General features: G+C 35.6%; 2 protein-coding genes across 3 annotated transcripts; one reads left to right on the top strand and one right to left on the bottom strand.

Annotated features, from left to right (window-relative positions):
• LOC105166566 (peroxisome biogenesis protein 12) lies at positions 48-10,219 on the bottom strand. The gene is made up of 10 exons (XM_011085961.2): positions 10,021-10,219; positions 8,404-8,509; positions 8,039-8,187; positions 6,601-6,847; positions 5,871-5,980; positions 5,069-5,143; positions 3,246-3,332; positions 1,934-2,020; positions 1,422-1,559; positions 48-446 (listed from the first exon to the last, which is right to left on the bottom strand). Exons 1-10 carry the CDS (start codon positions 10,126-10,128, stop codon positions 375-377), a joined length of 1,179 nt encoding a protein of 392 aa, XP_011084263.1. The 5' UTR covers positions 10,129-10,219; the 3' UTR covers positions 48-374.
• LOC105166565 (cell division cycle 5-like protein) lies at positions 12,324-18,169 on the top strand. Of its 2 annotated transcripts, XM_020695308.1 has the most exons (5): positions 12,324-12,672; positions 13,710-15,422; positions 16,223-16,504; positions 17,177-17,587; positions 17,636-18,169. In XM_020695308.1, exons 1-5 carry the CDS (start codon positions 12,496-12,498, stop codon positions 17,939-17,941), a joined length of 2,889 nt encoding a protein of 962 aa, XP_020550967.1. In that variant the 5' UTR covers positions 12,324-12,495; the 3' UTR covers positions 17,942-18,169. The 2 variants fall into 2 exon arrangements, with proteins under 2 accessions (XP_020550967.1, XP_011084262.1); XM_011085960.2 differs by having other exon boundaries at positions 12,325-12,672; positions 17,177-18,169.

The following is an 18,493-nucleotide window of genomic DNA, read 5'->3' as shown; positions in this document are numbered from 1 at the left end:
ACTTTCCAAATTGGGGAAATTGATTATACAACTCAACAGCATAGCAATTAGCAACAAACCGGTGGCCAATACTTTTATTGGAAGATAGGTAACAAAAATGATTTGAGCAGTTATTTAAGCTACAATAGTTCCAAATGTATTTTTCACCTAATTGCCATGAGTAAGAGTCTATTGTGAGCTAAACATATGGCAAACTTACTCTGCCTTGGTGATCTGACAAGCGGAACTTAATTAAGGAGAGAAACTTTCAGATTCAGCACCACCCCATCGGTTAACACGAACGGTTCAACATGATCCAGTGGTTACTGAACACTCAACTCTCATAGTACTGTAGAACGGTTATGGCAAAGCATGCCCAACAAAAAAAGCATCTTTTATACATCATGAAATAGCCTCCTGATTTGTTCTACTGTTGCAGGCATCAATGTAACTGGACAACGCTTGTACTGTGGCCATTCGAAGAAACAAAGTTATACTCGAGAATTCCGATAGATGGCAGAAAAGTATATGAATCAGAAGTAACAAAATGAATACAAGAAATACGACACAGAAAAGTTGAGAGAAATCATTATGTAAGAAAGAGAAAAGAACACAGTAATTTCTACAAAAGTGTTAAGAGGATTCCTCTGTCAATTCATTGATCATTCATAACCTTGAAAGTTACATTCCAAATGGATTCCAAATATCGGGTATCACTAGAATTTCTCTCGCTTTAGTTTCTCTAGTTATATTACATATGCAACAAGAAAAGAGATGCATGCGGATGATCCCAATACATAAGATCAGTAGTTGTCTATACTTGGATTCAATAGATCAGGACCCATATCTTGAAATTCATTCAAACTAGGTACTCTAGTTAAATTCTCTCCAAACTAACGTAAAACTAAGTTGTGGAAAGAAGAATAAGATGCAATATAGAAATAATAAAGAGAGAGAACAATCACAATCATATGACTCGGACATTTAGGAGCGACTCCATTTTTGCTTCCCCCCACTGACCTTGGAGTGGCTAATTGGGGGAGGAAGGTCTGCTGGGTTGTCTCTCTTCTCTTTCAAGTTTGTTGTGGTCTATCTATTGAATTGATTCAATTTCTATTTAGTAATCCTTTGCCGTAAAGGGTACAGTTAATTTCACTGTGAACGTACAATCTATCAAGAGGTTGTCTAACTCGTGTTTTCATAAGCTAAAGTTTCCCAAGATTGATGGTTAGACATTTGTAATGACTCCATCCTCTTTCACAAAGAGATGGTCAAAATGCAAATGTGGTAAACCTTCTTTCATGGAAATTATCATATAAAATTGGTCAAATTTCATTGTAGGTGAAGACGTGATATATTCCCAAAACAACACTTGTTTTAATCTCAAGGGGCAAAAACAGCATTGAAATCTATTGTAAAAAATTGCCGCAGTAGATTCTAACCTGATTGGCATACTTAAATATACAAGTATAGCAGAAAACAAATCCTGAAACAGCCATTACGGATGGATTTGTTCGCTTCTGCAAACACAAAGGGCATACTGTCTTATCTGGGGGCAGTGGAATCCCCTCCTTTGCAACCTGTTTGGTAGAGAATATGTTATGGATGACGTATCAAACCAGTCATATAAAAAGAATAAATAAAATCCAGAACAGTAACGAGTCGAGTCAGATTAATATCAATGGGATGGAACCAAACATGAAGTCTTGTCATCCACTCCAACCATATATAACTTCTCCAATTCAATCAAACAAACACTTGAGAAAGAATTCATAATCTATAGGTCATAATATAACAGGTCATGCTACTGAATTTAAAAGAGCAAAAAACTTTCAACAACCATAGAGAAATAAAAGCCATAAAGAATGACTCTTCAAGATTGTTCAGATGTACAGATGAAACAAAATAAAAGAAAATGACGGAAATGAGATTTCTTTACAGGAGAGCCGCTCACCTTTGGAGGGGGCGGAGGTGGTGGAGGGGGGTATACGGTTGGAGCTGACATTCTTTCCTCTGCAGACTGGTACCACCATTCCATCATCTGTGCATCCACAAGATATGGACAAGGAGAAGACTCATAAATGTCGAGACAGACAGCACAAGGGAACTTAAGACCCAAAAGGTTATGCTAGAGGAAGAAAACAAAGAAAGGACATGAAAATATTAACTAAAAGACATCCTGTGCAGTGGGCAGCTGCAAGGGCATTTTGAATATTTGTCAACTGGAAACTATTGGATAATTTGATGGAAATCTGTAAATCTCAGCACTCTATTCTTTAGATCTGTCTAAAAAATTTTGAAGTCCTTTCAAATAGGAAGTGCCGAAGTGGTCATGAATTAATTAGTTAAATCAAGTTCGAGAAGGATTTTGTTGATCCTAGCTATTTTTCAGAATTCTATATTTCTAATTATATATTGTAAGCTCTCTCAATTCAGATCATAAATAGGGTCTTCTTGCAAGCTTGCTTTATTGGTGAGATTCCATAAAGCCTTGAATTTAAAATTTAAATCTTTTTGCCTAGTTTCTTATTCCTCTTCTTCATCTAATGTTTACAATCTTCCAGCTCTATACTTTCTGTTGGGAAACAAAAAGTGCACAGATTTTGACCATGTGTAAGCACGACTCCATCATTCACAGTAAACAAACTTTAAATCTGAATAAAAAACCAGTCCCCTAACTCGGCATGTGCTTACTTACAAACTTCCAATGATTTAACCATCTTTTTATGGCAATTCCAATTAGCCATTTACAAAGTAACAAAAAGTTAGCATTGTTTAGTGAGCGCAGATGTTCACTCGTTTCAGATTGTCACCATCCAAAAGCACTGCTCAAAACAAAGTCCAATGAAACAAACAAGAAGGGTCGACACACATATAAGTCCTCAACCCATTAAAATATGACAGATCTAGGATCCTTAACTTTTTTAAGTTATTATTCTTCTTTTGTCGGATGTTTCATTTTGAATATGGTAAAATGTCAATTTTTGCCCAAAAAAAAAAAAGATCAAGAGTCCAGGAATTTTACGCAATAATATTACGATTAAGTGTCTAATATCCATATTCGTAGTCAAAAATAAGAAACCTTGTGATCTAAATGTTGGCAGCTTGCACGCCCACAACTTATATTCATAGCTATTTCCAACAATTACAAGTCCAAGCAAGTAGCAAGAAGGATACATGGAAAATCCAGAATAAAGTTCTGATTAAGTTACATAATGTCTTTCAGACTTAATATGTAACAAGCCAGAGCATATTGTGATACTCACTTTAAAGAAAAATACAGCTGCAATCAAACCAGTCTGGGCATAGTCAAGAACAGCATAAGCGCAGCTGAGCAAACCACCTTGTAAAGCCTGAGATGCAATTTGGATTAAACTGATTCAGTTCAGAACCTAGCAACAGCACAAACATGAATTCCTCACTGGATGGGAAAAGAAGTTTAGGATAGAAAATAACACAAGCAAGGCGCCCTAAATTGTTAGAGCAATTAACAAGTAATGCCAGGGTAATACACGACCTGTATCCAAAAATACCCCACGACTAGTGAGACCTAAAATGCCAAGTCCTGTTCATAAAAGACCAAAAAGCCATTGCCTGTCTCCTGCTTGACCCAGTCTGTTAACAACACATTTAAGAAATAATACGGCCTTGGCATGTATCAGGCAAACTTGACCTAGTTGGTTTTTTGTCATTCAAAATTGAATAGATTATCATATAACTTATACATGTATCCATATATAATACAAAAAGAATCAGCATGGCATTTTACACTCATGCTACACCAATTTTCAACATACCAATTGCACCCTTGAAAACCTGTATCCACAACTAATAATCTTTTAAGGACAACTACAGTAACCTATCTCCTCCAAATGTTTCGCATCATGTTTTTCTTTTTGAAAGGAGTTCCACATCATTTTACATGTAAAACTTCATTCACTCCCAATACATCTCTTTCTCCACGTTCAACCCTCAGTCAGTTTTCTGTACCAATTCAACAGGCTCCATCTCCACTTCCAATATTCTCTATGCTTTCTTCCAATCTATCCGAGAGACATAAGCTTAGGCAAGATGGTTGTTCCCATTGGAGAGTGATGAAAATTAAGTTTCAATATTAAACTCCAAACCAGTAATTGTATTTTTATTTCTTGGTTATTTCTCAGAATTGTAAGCATTGATCATGCCTTACTGGCTACTGCAACTTCCACCGGGTGAGTTAGTCTTTCTTTCACCTCTGTTCTGCTCTGTCATTGTTCATATGTGAAACCGACATGTGAATTTTGGGCCTTTCCGGTTTACCCTGTCATTTATTTACCAATTTAGTCTTTCCCTTTTGACCAAGATATAGCACATTTAGGGAGGGATTGCTTGTGATGTCATCTCATATCAGTGACAAAATATGAGATGAGATGGATTTGGTTGAGGTGAAAAATTTTTAGTATGTGATTGAATGTGACATAAAAAAAGTATAATGATGATATTTGATGTAATATGTAAGATGTGTTAGGTAAGAAAGGAATGTAATGACTATAATCGATATGATATGTTTTTTTTTTAATAAAAGAAAAAGTGAAATGTGTTTAAAATATGTTGTGAAAAGTTTCTCACAAACAAAGACATATCACCAAAAAACTTAACAGTATGAGACGAGAAAAATGTCACAAGCAATCTCTCCCTTAGTTTCTTAGTTCGTGTTTTAACTTCACTCAGTTTAGTCAATTTTTTGTTACACTCAGTTTCAGTTTTTGGTTGAATTTGATTGTTAATCATAAGAGAAATAGCATAATAATATTTGTACCATGTGTATATGTACATGAGGAAGATTTGTATTCATTGTTCACATAATATATACTTTTGACGTGCTTCATTTGTTAATTAAGGAAAACATGTCTTAATAATGTTTTGCAATGGAAGAAATTTACACAAGTACTCTGTATGTAAGGTTGCCTGGTAATGATAAACATTGCATGCTGGAATATTATGTGCTCTAACATATTAAATGTGGTAAGTTATGGACACATGGGTTACATGCCGCAACCACTAGTATATATAACTATTCGTCAAATGAAGGAACAAGATTAACCCATACCTTTAGCCAAGGGGACCCACGGAGTCTCTCACGTTCACGGCTTCTTATTTTCGAAATTCTGGAAGATGTATCCATCTATCTTGACATCATAAAGAGAGAAGGCACAAAAGAATAAGAGAATATACAGAGGAAGCACCAGGAAAATACATTTTTCTATCTAGAACAGGATTCATACTTTGTATAAGTTTCAAAAATGGCATACGAATCGCTGGAGAGATTGAATTGCAACATGCCCAGGATGCTCTGACGTATATATTAACATCTTATTTGTGTAAATTAAGGATTACACTCTAAACTTCAAATCATAAAACAATCAGGTGGCACGAAAATTCAAGCATCAATATTAGACAGAAAGCAATACACCACATGCTTTTAGCCGTCAAATAATGAATTTCTACCAGCTGCAGAAAATGGAAGACTAAAAAGTTTCGAATCTCCTGTGTTAAGGCGTCCAGTAGTAAACATTTCTAGCAAGGTAGCGAAAACATGGAAAAAAATTCATACAAGAATACCCGCACTCAATGGCCAATATGGTTAGCATGACATGCAGTAGGCAAAGAGAGGTAATTGAATGAATTCTATCTCGTAAGCGTGTAATCAAAGGAGGGTAGGCATACTACATCTTAGCATGTTCAGTCAAGCCATTGTCATCTTCACATACTACCATGCTGAAATCATAACTCAAAATATTTGACAAGATTCAAAAATGAAAGCCAGCATAATAAGATCATTTGACATTTGGAAAAAGAGACAGAAGTTTAAATCTGGAGAGTTTATACAACATATCAACTTCAATAAATACCAGTTCCTGCCCAGTTGCTCGGCAAACATGAATTCCAAGTGCATGTAATCCCAGTGAGTAGAAGCCAGTCGCATCCAATAAATATAACAGCTGGTAAGCAAAAGATAGTCCTGCACAGAACGTTAGCTCGTTGGAAGGACAATAGCAATAGATTCAGTAGGAAATGCTGACAGCTTGCTCCATGATGAATGTATATTTTCTCTCTGTATCTAGACCCAAAGGAAAAGTGGTAAAAGAAGGATGCTTGTCAAACTCTGCGTAAAGCTTATAAAGAAAACCAAAAAAGGAAGCCAAGAGCCCAAGACGACATTCAACTATATGCAGTCATGGGCTTAGTGAGATGGACCTTCACTTTAAAAGATATTACTGTTAAGAATCTAAGAACTGTTTCAATAGAACTAATTCCATTCTGTCTGTCCGTCTGGTACAGGTTCAAGCCTATGCTACTTTTCTCCTACATAAACTACTCACATGGCTCAGAAATGAGCGGTTATGAGCAGTAACCCAGGTAGATATTATTGGCAAAATGGTCTACCTTCCCCTAAAATTCCTTTCCCTAGATTCCATTTAGTATATAAACGGCTCAAAGATAAAAAAAAATTAAAATTTTGAACACCTAAAAAAGTGTATGCACGAATAAATCTAATCTTTACCACCCAAAGTATAAAGACCAAACAAACCCTACAAATGTTGAGAAAAAATTAAGTTGCAAAACTTATTCTATATAGACCTTCATTTCCAGCATGTAGCCAAGGATAGCAAGCACCTATAGTCTTCCGTAACCTCTTGATCCAACGAGCTCCAGCTGATGCTTCATTATCTAAGTTGTCCCTTGACCCCAAAGTATTATCGCCTCCACCAACAAAGTCAATGTCAAATCTTTCATCACTGTCTCCCCATAGACTTGCCTGAAGAGTAGCTTCCCTTTCCTTGTTGTAGATTGATTGCAGTTTCGACCTCAAATATGGTAATACAACCTGCAAAAAATCAGATGAATTACCAAGCAGACAACAATGGTCAACAACAATTAAAAACTGAGTAAGAATCATTTTGAAACCTGAGTTTTACTATCAATGTCAAAGTGATAAATGAGTGTTTAAATCTCTCTAATGGATACCCAAGTTTGTCATAATTTTCAAACTGGTACATGTCTTTTTTTAGAATGTTTTATAAAAGACAAGTATACCCTTTAACTAAAAATTAGTTTGAAGTATTCATCTAAGATATCATGATATATTCACATGATTAAATAACTTATATCATTCTAATAATATATTAAAAAGAAAAATTAAAGAAATAAATAATAATTATAGTAAGATATAAGTCATCATTTGATAACCAAAAAAAGATTAAAATACACTTGAACAGAAAACACTACTTTTGAAAATAGAATAAAAATACAAACATATAAGATAATATTTTAAACTTAATTTCTTAATAAGTTAGTATGTAGGAAAAAGAGTAGACTAATATAATTTCTATCATTATATGAAAACACTACAAAACTGCATAAAAATACACCAGAACAGTGAAAAGTACTTAAAAAAACCTTGATACACAGATGGTATCAAAAGAAAAATTTGGAGATAACACTTTAGATTTAACTTCTAAAAATCAAACTTACGAAATAGAGCAAAGACATTAATGTGCAGAAAAGAATATTGCACTCCTTGTTGTCAACTCTCAATACATTTTCAGCTAGATACATCAGCAAATTGCAAGCAGCATGACAGCAACTTTTAGCAATGTCACTTCCATTAAAAACAACGGTATCGATAAAGAACGTCAAAGAAACATCCTTGTCATGTAAGTTGTCTCTTAAGCAGCATATTAGCTTCAGAGAGAGAAATTACTTGACTAGTGGAGAGAAATAATAATGGCATCTCAAGAGTCTGACCTAGCTGACTTCATTAAGAATTTACTCCATCATCTTAGATCAATCTTTCTAGTCCTGAACATGAAAACACTCAACGAAATCGTGTTTCACTTGAGCTTGGCCAGGTTAAACAAAAATAAACATACTTTTTTGACAGCTAAAGGGATGAGGTTCGAAACACAGATAGGTGAAGATTTAAACAATAATGCAGCAGAACAGTGCCCCACAAAAGACAGATTGTTCAATTTATTACAATCTAATAGCTGAATGAGTAATTAAGAATATTGTTTACCAGAAATACAACAGAGAGCACTTTTTGACGCTTTTGTAACCCAGCATGTTGGATCTCATCACCAGAGTCTGCAAGTACACTGCTCTTTTTGAATCTAATCTTAACTCCTCTTCGACGTAATCCATATAAAGATTCTGCAAAAGATGCATCTGAGGGAAATACAAAAGAACAAATCAGCAATGTCATATCACCAATACCATCTTTTAGGTCGCAGAATCGAAAGCTAGAAAGTTGCAAAATGCATATGCTGATCCCTGAGCAACAAAAATTCGATAGATTCATCTCAATGGATCAACAAGTATAGATCTCAACAAAAACTACAAGTGAAAAGTACTTTAGAAGCAGACATATGAGATGACTTGCACCTGTTGTACGCAAACTGTGAGTTTCAAGGACAAGCATAAGCAAAGCGAAAAACTCATCTTCATAATCCAAGATTTTATGGACGAAGGGTCTTCTCAAAGCAAATACCTGCAAACAAGAGGCATTAAACATAACTTTAAATGGCACCACCAAATTCTCTGACAAAAGTTTCTTGCAGAAAAAATTCGATGAAAGAAGAGGTCCAGAAATCAAATTGATTAAGTGTGAAAACAACAAGGTTACAGTAGAAGATGATAGAGACGTCACATGTTACAGGTTTTTCACCATAACACCCGCTTTCATCCAACGAAAATTCCAAGGAACAAAGAATAGAAATTGAGCCAAAGTCCAGAAGTTGAAAGATTTCAGTTCAGTCCGCACACACCAAGATATTACAATATCCTAGTACTGCAAAGCAAGATATATTTATGGGTTTCACACGACCATTCACAATAAACATTCTGTTGAATGAAATAATATTTTAAGCAGAGTCTGAAAATTGAACGGTTATGCTTGCAAAAACCAAGAAACACTGCGTTCTGGCAATTACAAGAAGCAAGGTCATACTTTCACATTTTCATGATAAAATCAACCTTTATAAAGAAAACCAGAAATATTCTGGAAGCAGAAGCAGGGTCCAGATATTGTACACTTGAGCATGCATATACCAAATCACTATGTTACCTGAGGAAGAAAGCAAGTTATGTTTTACAGGTTTTTCTGCATTAACATTCAATTTTCCATGACTCAAATAGTCAAATGCTTAAGAATGCACATCCCATTGTAACATCACATCCTAGACCTGCTAGTAAGCACCATCCAAGCATATGCACATATACCAAGAGAATCTTATATGGGTAAAATTATGCTTAGGTGAAAAGGGACTTTCGAGTTATAAAGAATGCAATAACCTTTAACTTTTCATTATCATTACAATAATATATTGAAAACGCAACTTTGATTGAGAGTTTTATACATTACTAGAACAAGAATAGCTTAAATTAATATTATTCTACAAATCCATTTGGTTGAGGGGAAAGAAAAAGAAAAAGGAGGAACTAGACAACATGATTTTGTAGGAACAAAAATTACAGTAAGTCAGACTCCTACTACTTAAAACATATTTTGTAGGAACTAGACAACATGATTTTGCACTTTCTTAAAGTAAGATGAACATAATAAAGTAATCATACACAGAGAACGAGTAAATGCTTATGTTAAGCACCGATAAGTTCAAGCAATATGAGATAATTGTTTCGTTAATTCATTTTCACCGAGAAAAGGTTGTCTTTCTGCATTGTGCTTACAGAGAGGTGAATTGTTTTATTTTTCACATAATATAACACAGTATATAACAGTGACATAAGTAAAAATGCAAACTACATTAACGCGGACTTTAATTTTTCCTCAAACTGGAAATTTTTAATAAACTGTAGAGTTCAGATAGTCAATGTGTTTTCTATTATTTCGGAAGTTCTCCTACTTCTTAAGATAATTTCCCTGTTAAATTCTAGCTTGTAAAAAAATAACATATGATTTTTAGGTTTTCCACCAAAAAAATTTGTGTGGAGAAAAAGGATAAATTGATAAGGCAGTGGAGAAACTTAAGATATACATACGCCAAGGGAGTAAGTAAGGGCGGCGCGTAGACTGGACGGCAGCTGCTGAGCGGCCGCCATCTCGAAGAACGTCGGCCGTGTACCTTGTCCTCCTACCTGAAACAGCATCTCTCTCTTCCTCTCTCCTCTCTCTCTCTCTCTATACCTGCTTTTCTTCTTCACTTCTTCCGTTTGCGATTCCCCATAAATTCCAACATTGATGATTTGCCCCTCAAAGAATACTTTTTGTACTTAGGTCCCCCAATATTCTGCAGAACCCCGCTTAAGCCCCCAACATATATAATTTTTTGCACTCATACCCGCTTGGGGTTAGTTTAGCATTATCTATCGTCAGAAAATTGAAAAATTCTAACTCGAATTAAGTTTGGTCAGACCAAATCAATCACAGAGCAAACATGATATACTTATAATTGATCGCTTTTTTTAAACTATATACCAATCACACTATAAATGTATTGTACTTGCCATATGATTGATTCAGGTTTGGTCGAACTAAATCCAAACTAAAATTTTCCCTGAGAGGCTCGGGCAGGGTCACCAGTTGGCAAATAGCATTCGCGCCTCCCATCCGCACGGCTCAAGCTTGAAAATTTTTGATATTAAACTCGATTGCTGAGCTCCCTAACGATATTTTTTTCTAGTTAATTTAATATGTTTTTCTTTTTAATTATTTTTATATATTACTATATATTCAATATCATATTGTAAATATGACACATTTAATATATACATATATTTTGAAAAAATGAATTAACATAAAATATTTATATATAAATTGTATTATTAAGTTAGTAGAGTAAAAAAGTACCTAAACATATATTAAAATAATAAGTCAATATAAATATTTTGATTTGTAAAAAAATGACTTATGCATAAAGAAATCTGACTAGACCACAAGGGTTAAAAATTTATAAGATTATACTGTTGTAAATGTACAAATTCTAATTATTAGCTTATAATTTTATATTTAGTTGTGAGTATATATTTATATCAAGATACATAATATTAATATTTCTATTTTACTGCTTATAAATTTATGTCGAAATTTGGTGATCTCCATGAATTAATAAAAAATAATAATAACAATGTTGGTTGAATAAGTTCACTTATTTTCATTGATATTGCATTATATAATGTATAAAATTAAATCGATTATTGCTTGGTTTAAAAAAAATATTCTTTTTATTATTTAGCTGAAAGATATAAAAATTTAAATTTCCATTATCATATTTTAAAAATGAACTTTCATGACCATTCTCGTTTTACCTTTAGAAAATAGTTTATCTCTATCTATTTTATGAAAATTAATATGTTATATAACTCAATTATAAAAAAAAAAAAAAAAAAAAAGAAAAAAGACGACTGCTAGCACTTGCGTGGTAGTTGAGCTTCAGCTCAAAACTATTGACAACAAGCTCGACCTCAAAATGGTATACTCGACTACTCGAGTTTAGTTCTATCCATTTGCAACCACATATATATATATATATATATACTTCTTAACTATACTTCTAATAGCCATGTGTGTCCGTAATTAACTAGTATTCAATATAGTTTTTATTTTTAACCATGATAACTAATTGTAATAAAAGAAGTCAGATTTATTCTGACGTAGTATCCAGGGGTTATCTACCCCATACACTAATATATTCAACTACAAAATACAAATAAAAAAAGTGAAGAAACACGTAAGTTGAGTGCGCTCATGAATAAAATGCTTGTAATTACAAATCCTCCCACAATTTGGCATAAAAAATCCTCTATTGATCTCAAGGGTTTCAGAAAACTCCCCCCTCGCTAGTTTTGTCTCTCTGAATTGAAGAATGAGAGGGTAGGAAAAGTCCCATCACATATGCCAATGTGTACAAATTACAACTGCTAAAGTTGATCCGAGCATGCTAACTCATAGTGTTAGTAAATGTGTTGAACTGTCAGATTTAATCTCCAATACATCCTTCAATACTACGTGGCTCATACTTTCGATAATTTTGTGCAATACTTTTAACAACTTGATATTTCTAACACCTTTCTTCGTGAAAATCTATTGAAAATGAAAAAAAATCTTTGAGGTTGATCAAATAATATTTTTCAATTTTGTATTTTTAAAATATTTGATGGTATTTTGAAATTTTTAATATGCTATTTAGTATTTAATAGATGCATATCGTGTTTACATAAACCATATTATCTATATATTTTATTTTTTTATATGCAAATTATTAATTATATTTAAAATGAAAACGTCATTTATTATCACACATTTGACGGGTGCGGGTTTTACATAAAAAGTGGAACCAGATCCGGGTTCGTGTAAGTGTAACCCATTCCGCTGCTGGGTTCTATATTTATCCTATCTCAGCTGAAGGAGAGACAGAGCGGAAAGGCTACATAAACCCTAGAAGAATCCTGTTAATTCAAATAAAGCCCGCGATTTCTTGTTTGATTCAGATTCCATTCACGAATTAAGCCGGCAAGATGAGGATTATGATCAAAGGTGGAGTATGGAAGAATACGGAGGACGAGATCTTGAAAGCGGCGGTTATGAAGTATGGGAAGAACCAATGGGCTAGAATTTCTTCGCTGTTGGTTCGGAAATCAGCAAAGCAATGCAAGGCGCGGTGGTACGAATGGCTCGATCCCTCCATCAAAAAGGTATATTGCTCCAGTGGTTGGTTTTTCGATTTTGCTAGGTTTTTGGACTTTTTGTCTGTTGTTTATTTTTCTGTTTTTGCCGATATTGTATTAGATTGCTATTCCACTATGTTTATCTTGTGCTCATTAGGTTTTTTTTCTACTGGAAATTTGGGGCTGGCTTTGTTTGTTTTTTGGAATAGTGTTTCTTTTATTTTTCGCTGATTCCGACACAGATTCAAATAGAAATAGTCCGTTTGGGGGGAAAAAAATTGGAAATTGGGAAGTGGGGAGAATAGAAAAACTACATAAAAGAAGACTGGAAAATTCCGTAGGCTGTGGATATAGGCAGTGAAGGGAGAGCATGTACGAAATGCTCTATTAAATATTAAAGTTTAACTTTTGAGAGGAACTGAGTTCAATTAACAGTTCGAGGAAAAGGGTTCTCCTGAAGGAAAGTGAATTTTTTTAAGGATACTATCTACGGAATTTGGTGGACCGACCGAGTGAGGATGAATGGTGTTGAGAGACTTGCAGAAAGTGTTGCTTATAATATCCAATACAGTACATAGTGATATAATTTCATGAATACGCTCATCCTAAAAATTTGCCAAATTTTAGACAGTTCATCAAATTTGTTTGATTTTTTAATTAAGTTGATGATTAATTTGTATATCAGAATCTTAAGCTAGTACCTTGATTAAACGTGAGAGGGACTTCACGTTTGCTGGTTACCATAATATGAATCTAATGAAACATTGATTTTTCTTGTGGCCTTGAATTGTTTTAGACCATACTGGTACCTAGAATTCATTAGCATGTAAACTTACTTGGTGAACTAAAATACATTTGATACATTTCACATCAAATATATAGTATTGGCAGAGGGAATATTTAGTAATGATAACATGGTTCTGCATGTCCCCTTGTTTTTTCACCTTAGAGTTTTGAACATATTTCAAATTTCTCAATTGAAGAAGGTTATCAATTTAGTTTGTATTTCCTGTATGCATCTTACCTTGTCTGCTTGATAACTGACAAACTTTCATGAATTTCAGACTGAGTGGACTCGGGAAGAAGATGAGAAGCTATTGCATCTTGCAAAACTTATGCCCACACAATGGCGGACAATTGCCCCAATTGTTGGCCGTACTCCATCTCAGTGCCTCGAAAGGTATGAGAAGCTCCTGGATGCTGCTTGTGCCAAAGATGAGAACTATGAACCTGGAGATGACCCACGGAAATTGCGTCCTGGGGAGATTGACCCTAATCCAGAATCCAAGCCAGCACGTCCTGATCCTGTGGATATGGATGAAGATGAGAAGGAGATGCTTTCTGAAGCACGGGCACGCTTAGCTAATACTAGAGGCAAGAAGGCAAAAAGAAAAGCCAGAGAGAAGCAGCTGGAGGAGGCTCGAAGGCTTGCTTCATTGCAGAAAAGGAGAGAACTGAAAGCCGCTGGAATTGACATTCGTCAAAGGAAGAGAAAGAGAAGGGGAATTGATTATAATGCTGAAATCCCATTTGAAAAGAAGCCGCCTCCAGGCTTTTATGATGTTGCTGATGAAGATCGGCCAACTGAATTAGTCAAGTTTCCGACCACTATTGAAGAACTTGAAGGTGAAAGAAGAGTTGATAAAGAAGCACGGTTACGAAAGCAGGACATTGCAAGAAATAAAATAGCACAGAGGCAGGATGCTCCGTCAGCGATCATGCAAGCTAACAAGCTTAATGATCCTGAAACAGTTAGAAAAAGATCTAAACTGAATCTCCCTGCACCGCAGATTCCAGACCATGAACTGGAGGCGATTGCCAAGATAGGTATTGCTAGTGATCTTGTTGGAAATGAAGAGCTCACAGAAGGAAATGCTGCAACACGCGCTCTTCTTGCAAGCTATGCCCAGACACCGCGGCAGGGTATGACTCCAATGAGAACCCCCCAAAGGACTCCTGCAGGCAAGCAGGATGCCATTATGATGGAAGCAGAAAACCAGCGGAGGTTAACTCAATCCCAGACTCCTTTGCTCGGTGGAGAGAATCCTATGTTGCATCCTTCAGACTTTTCTGGAGTCACTCCAAAGAAAAGGGATATTGCGACACCTAATCCGCTCTTGACTCCTTCAGCAACTCCTGGAGGCACGGGTCTTACACCTAGAATTGGCATGACGCCTTCACGTGATGTATATTCTCTTGGTATGACTCCAAAAGGAACTCCCATGAGGGATGAGCTGCACATTAATGAAGACATGGATATGCATGAAGATGGCAAATTAAGGCAGTCTGATTCAAAAAAAGAACTGCTTTCTGGATTGAAGAATCTTCCACAACCCAAGAATGAGTACCAGATTGTTATCCAGCCCTTCCCTGAAGATGAAGAAGAACCAGAGGAGAAAATCGAGGAGGATATGTCTGATAGAATTGCTAGAGAGAAAGCCGAGGAAGAAGCAAGGCAACAAGCACTACTTAAGAAAAGATCAAAAGTACTGCAGAGAGAGCTCCCAAGACCACCTCCTGCTTCATTGGACCTCATTAGAAACTCTTTGATCAGAGCTGATGAAGACAAGAGCTCCTTTGTCCCTCCAACATTAGTTGAGCAGGCTGATGAGTTAATAAGAAAGGAGCTTCTATCTTTGCTAGAGCATGATAATGTAAAATATCCCCTGGATGAAAAATCCACTAAGGAAAAGAAGAAAGGTGGCAAACGTGCTGCAAATGGAAAATCTGTATCTGTGCCTCTGATTGATGAATTTGAAGAAAATGAACTGAAAGAGGTATGACATAATTCCATCTTTGACTCATATCATTTGATCATGCCAATTATTGCAATGAGACTTTGTTGTTTTCTTTTTGAGTTGATGTTTGAGTTCTTGTTTGTTGCTTATAGCTGACATTACATGTTAATGTTTGGTAATGTTACTGTCTTTAGCATTTTATTACTTTTCAGCAATCAAAAGGTATGCATTGCAAACTTGACCTAGTTGCTCACCTGCGTCGCGCTCACTGCAATTTTTTTTCCCTCTCGTTTAATGCTCAAATTGTTGTGCACTTCCGTAGTTTCAACTGAACTTCAGCTATTCTTGTGAATATATTCACTTTTAGCTGTCATTTCTAGAACTATCGAAAAGATGCTTTTCAAGCATGGTAGTTCACATATTGTCCTGTCAGCCTACTTCTGTTTGTGCTCCATGTCATACCCCTATTTATTAACACTATGAGCTGATAATGTTAATCTTTGTAAAAGGAATTTTTGCTGTAAATACTTGCTCTATAATTTCATTTAAGACTGAGTTGAGTTTTATTTCCTTTAAGCTACAAACAGTCTGTAATTTTTGGTTTCAATCAGCGTAACAGGTTTATCAGTGTAATTTTTGGTATACGAATGCGCCACACACACATACACATATGTATATCCTTGTTTATACATGTACATTATTTTTCGTTAGCAATGTGATAGATTTTCATAGAGGTGAATTTTTAGAATTCTCACTTTCACGTGTCTGCCATTCACACCTTCTTGCTGATCAAGTGATCTATCTTCACTGCATCTACTAATAAACTCTTAACGATGCAGGCTGATGAATTAATAAAGGATGAGGCACAACTTCTTCGTGTTGCAATGGGCCATGAGAATGAATCTCTTGACGGTTATGTTGAAGCACACAAGACATGCTTAAATGATATGATGTACTTCCCTACTCGTGATGGCTATGGTCTATCAAGTGTTGCCAACAATATGGAGAAGCTTGCTGCCCTGCAGAATGAATTCGAAAATGTGAAGAAGAAGATGGACGATGAGACTAAAAAAGCACAACGGCTTGAGCAGAAGATAAAAGTTCTTACCAATGGCTACCAAGTATGCTTTACTTCACTAGCTAATTGTCCTGAATATTGTCTTGTTCTGTTCCATTTTTGCTCTCAAATGAAATGTTTTTAATCATTGAGGACCATCTGGGCATGGTTGAAGTTTGATAAAATGTTTAGATGTTAGATTTATCTTTAGGTGTTATAATTTCAACTATTTGAGTTTATTAATTAAAGGCTTAAAATGCTAATGCATGTTTCTCAAATAATTTTCTACATAAATATTTGGTGTTTTAACTGTAAAGAAATGGTATTGCTCTAGCCAGTGCTTTTGGCCTGAATGGTCTTAGACCATGTCTAGATGCGAAGTTCTTTGCAAAAACCCGACAGAGAAGCATAGCCGAATGTTTGATGCATGTAATGGGCGTTTTAATTTATAAATATGACTTACAACTTACAAGAGTTCAATAATCTGTGGCTGTACAATTTTTCCTGGATTTTATTTGCTGCACTTCAAGGTTGTTAATGATTTTGTATTCAGTTTTGGTGACATTGTGGTCACTTGAGAAATAAGATTATGTTTGGTCCAGCATTTCTAATCTTCCTTCTGAAATGAAAAATCTATCTATCTTGTGGCAGAAGTTTGATTAGTATTTTCTTATGCTATAGTTGATTTGCTTGATATTTATGCATGGATTTCACTCACTGGCTTCTCAATTATCAGATGAGAGCTGGAAAACTCTGGACACAAATTGAAGCCACCTTCAAGCAGATGGACACTGCAGGAACTGAACTTGAGTGTTTCCAAGCTTTACAGAAGCAAGAGCAACTATCAGCAACACATAGGATCAGCAACCTCTGGGAAGAGGTTCAGAAACAGAAGGAACTTGAGCGCATTTTACAGAAGCGTTACGGTGACCTATTACCAGAACTAGAGAGGCTGCAGCATTTGATAGATGCTTACAGATTGCAAGCAGAAAGAGAACAAGAATTGGCTGCAAAGAACAATAGCCCTGCACCAGACAAGACCGATGTTGCTATGGATCAAACACCTGCACCAGATCTTGAAACTCCCAAGGGTGAAACTGCTGTAAATAACGACCTTGAATTGTCTGATGCTGCTGCTGAGCCTCAGGCTGAATCTGCTGTTGAGTCTCAGGCTGAGTCTGCTGCTGAGCCTCAGGCTGAATCTGCTGTTGAGTCTCACGCTGAATCTGCTGTTGAGTCTCAGGCTGAGTCTGCTGCTGAGCCTGAGCCTACTTTAGATCAATCCGTTGCACCAAATCTTGGAAATCCTGAACCTACAGGCATTGACGAGGGAAACTCTATGAAAGTGGACAATCCTGATGATAAGAGAAGCCAAGAGTTGGATGAAGCTCAAATAAATCCTCAGTTAATTTCAGAACATGGGACAGATGATGGAGCAGAAAAGGAAGCAACACCAGTCACCAGTGAGACCCTCGAATCAGGTACTGCTGGCGAAGCTTAACGTTGCAGAAGATATTTTTCGGAATGAGATTAATCAAGGAATCTGTATTAGAAGGATATGCCTTAATTTCGAAATATATGGAAATGTGCAAGTGTTTTGAGATTCAAGGAGCCAAAGAGAACATGAATGTTCTTTGTTTCCTGTTGTTTCTATTCCAAACATGGAGCATTTGAGTTGAACCTGTACCTTTTCCGTTGGCGCAATGAACTCGCATGCTTTCTTGAAGCCCTTCAACTCCCATGAGCTCCTCTACTTCTAGCATTCAGTTTCCCAGTATGTGATGTCTTCACAAGCATCTTATCTCTAGCAACGTGTTTGATCAAAATCGTATCACATTTTTATTAGACAGACCAAATAAATATACCCATATAATAAGGTGTATTAATGTCTATAACGTAATTTTCTTTTTGAGGACAATTAGAGATGAGATTAAATAAGAATATGTAGAGTTTTTTTTTTTGGTTTTAATATTCTCAGTGGCATAAAGGATATAGACGATCACAAATACTACCTTATTTGATGTTCAAAAGGGTGATATTATTTACAATTATA

This window comes from Sesamum indicum, linkage group LG7 (assembly GCF_000512975.1).
Source record: "Sesamum indicum cultivar Zhongzhi No. 13 linkage group LG7, S_indicum_v1.0, whole genome shotgun sequence".
In the NCBI taxonomy this organism is placed as follows: Eukaryota; Viridiplantae; Streptophyta; class Magnoliopsida; order Lamiales; family Pedaliaceae; genus Sesamum; species Sesamum indicum.
The sequence above is the reverse complement of the archived record's forward strand: the minus strand, read 5'-3'. Positions and strand labels throughout refer to the sequence as shown.

Coding starts and splice junctions, on each gene's coding strand:
- LOC105166566 (XM_011085961.2), bottom strand. CDS start 10,128: ATGCTGTTTCAGGTAGGAGGACAAGGTACACGGCCGACGTTCTTCGAG. Junction 5,144..5,870: donor GAGCAACTGGGCAGGAACTG/GTATTTATTGAA, acceptor ATGTCAAGATAG/ATGGATACATCTTCCAGAAT. Junction 2,021..3,245: donor CAGCTGTATTTTTCTTTAAA/GTGAGTATCACA, acceptor GTGGATGCACAG/ATGATGGAATGGTGGTACCA.
- LOC105166565 (XM_011085960.2), top strand. CDS start 12,496: ATGAGGATTATGATCAAAGGTGGAGTATGGAAGAATACGGAGGACGAG. Junction 12,673..13,709: donor TCGATCCCTCCATCAAAAAG/GTATATTGCTCC, acceptor CATGAATTTCAG/ACTGAGTGGACTCGGGAAGA. Junction 15,423..16,222: donor AAGAAAATGAACTGAAAGAG/GTATGACATAAT, acceptor TTAACGATGCAG/GCTGATGAATTAATAAAGGA.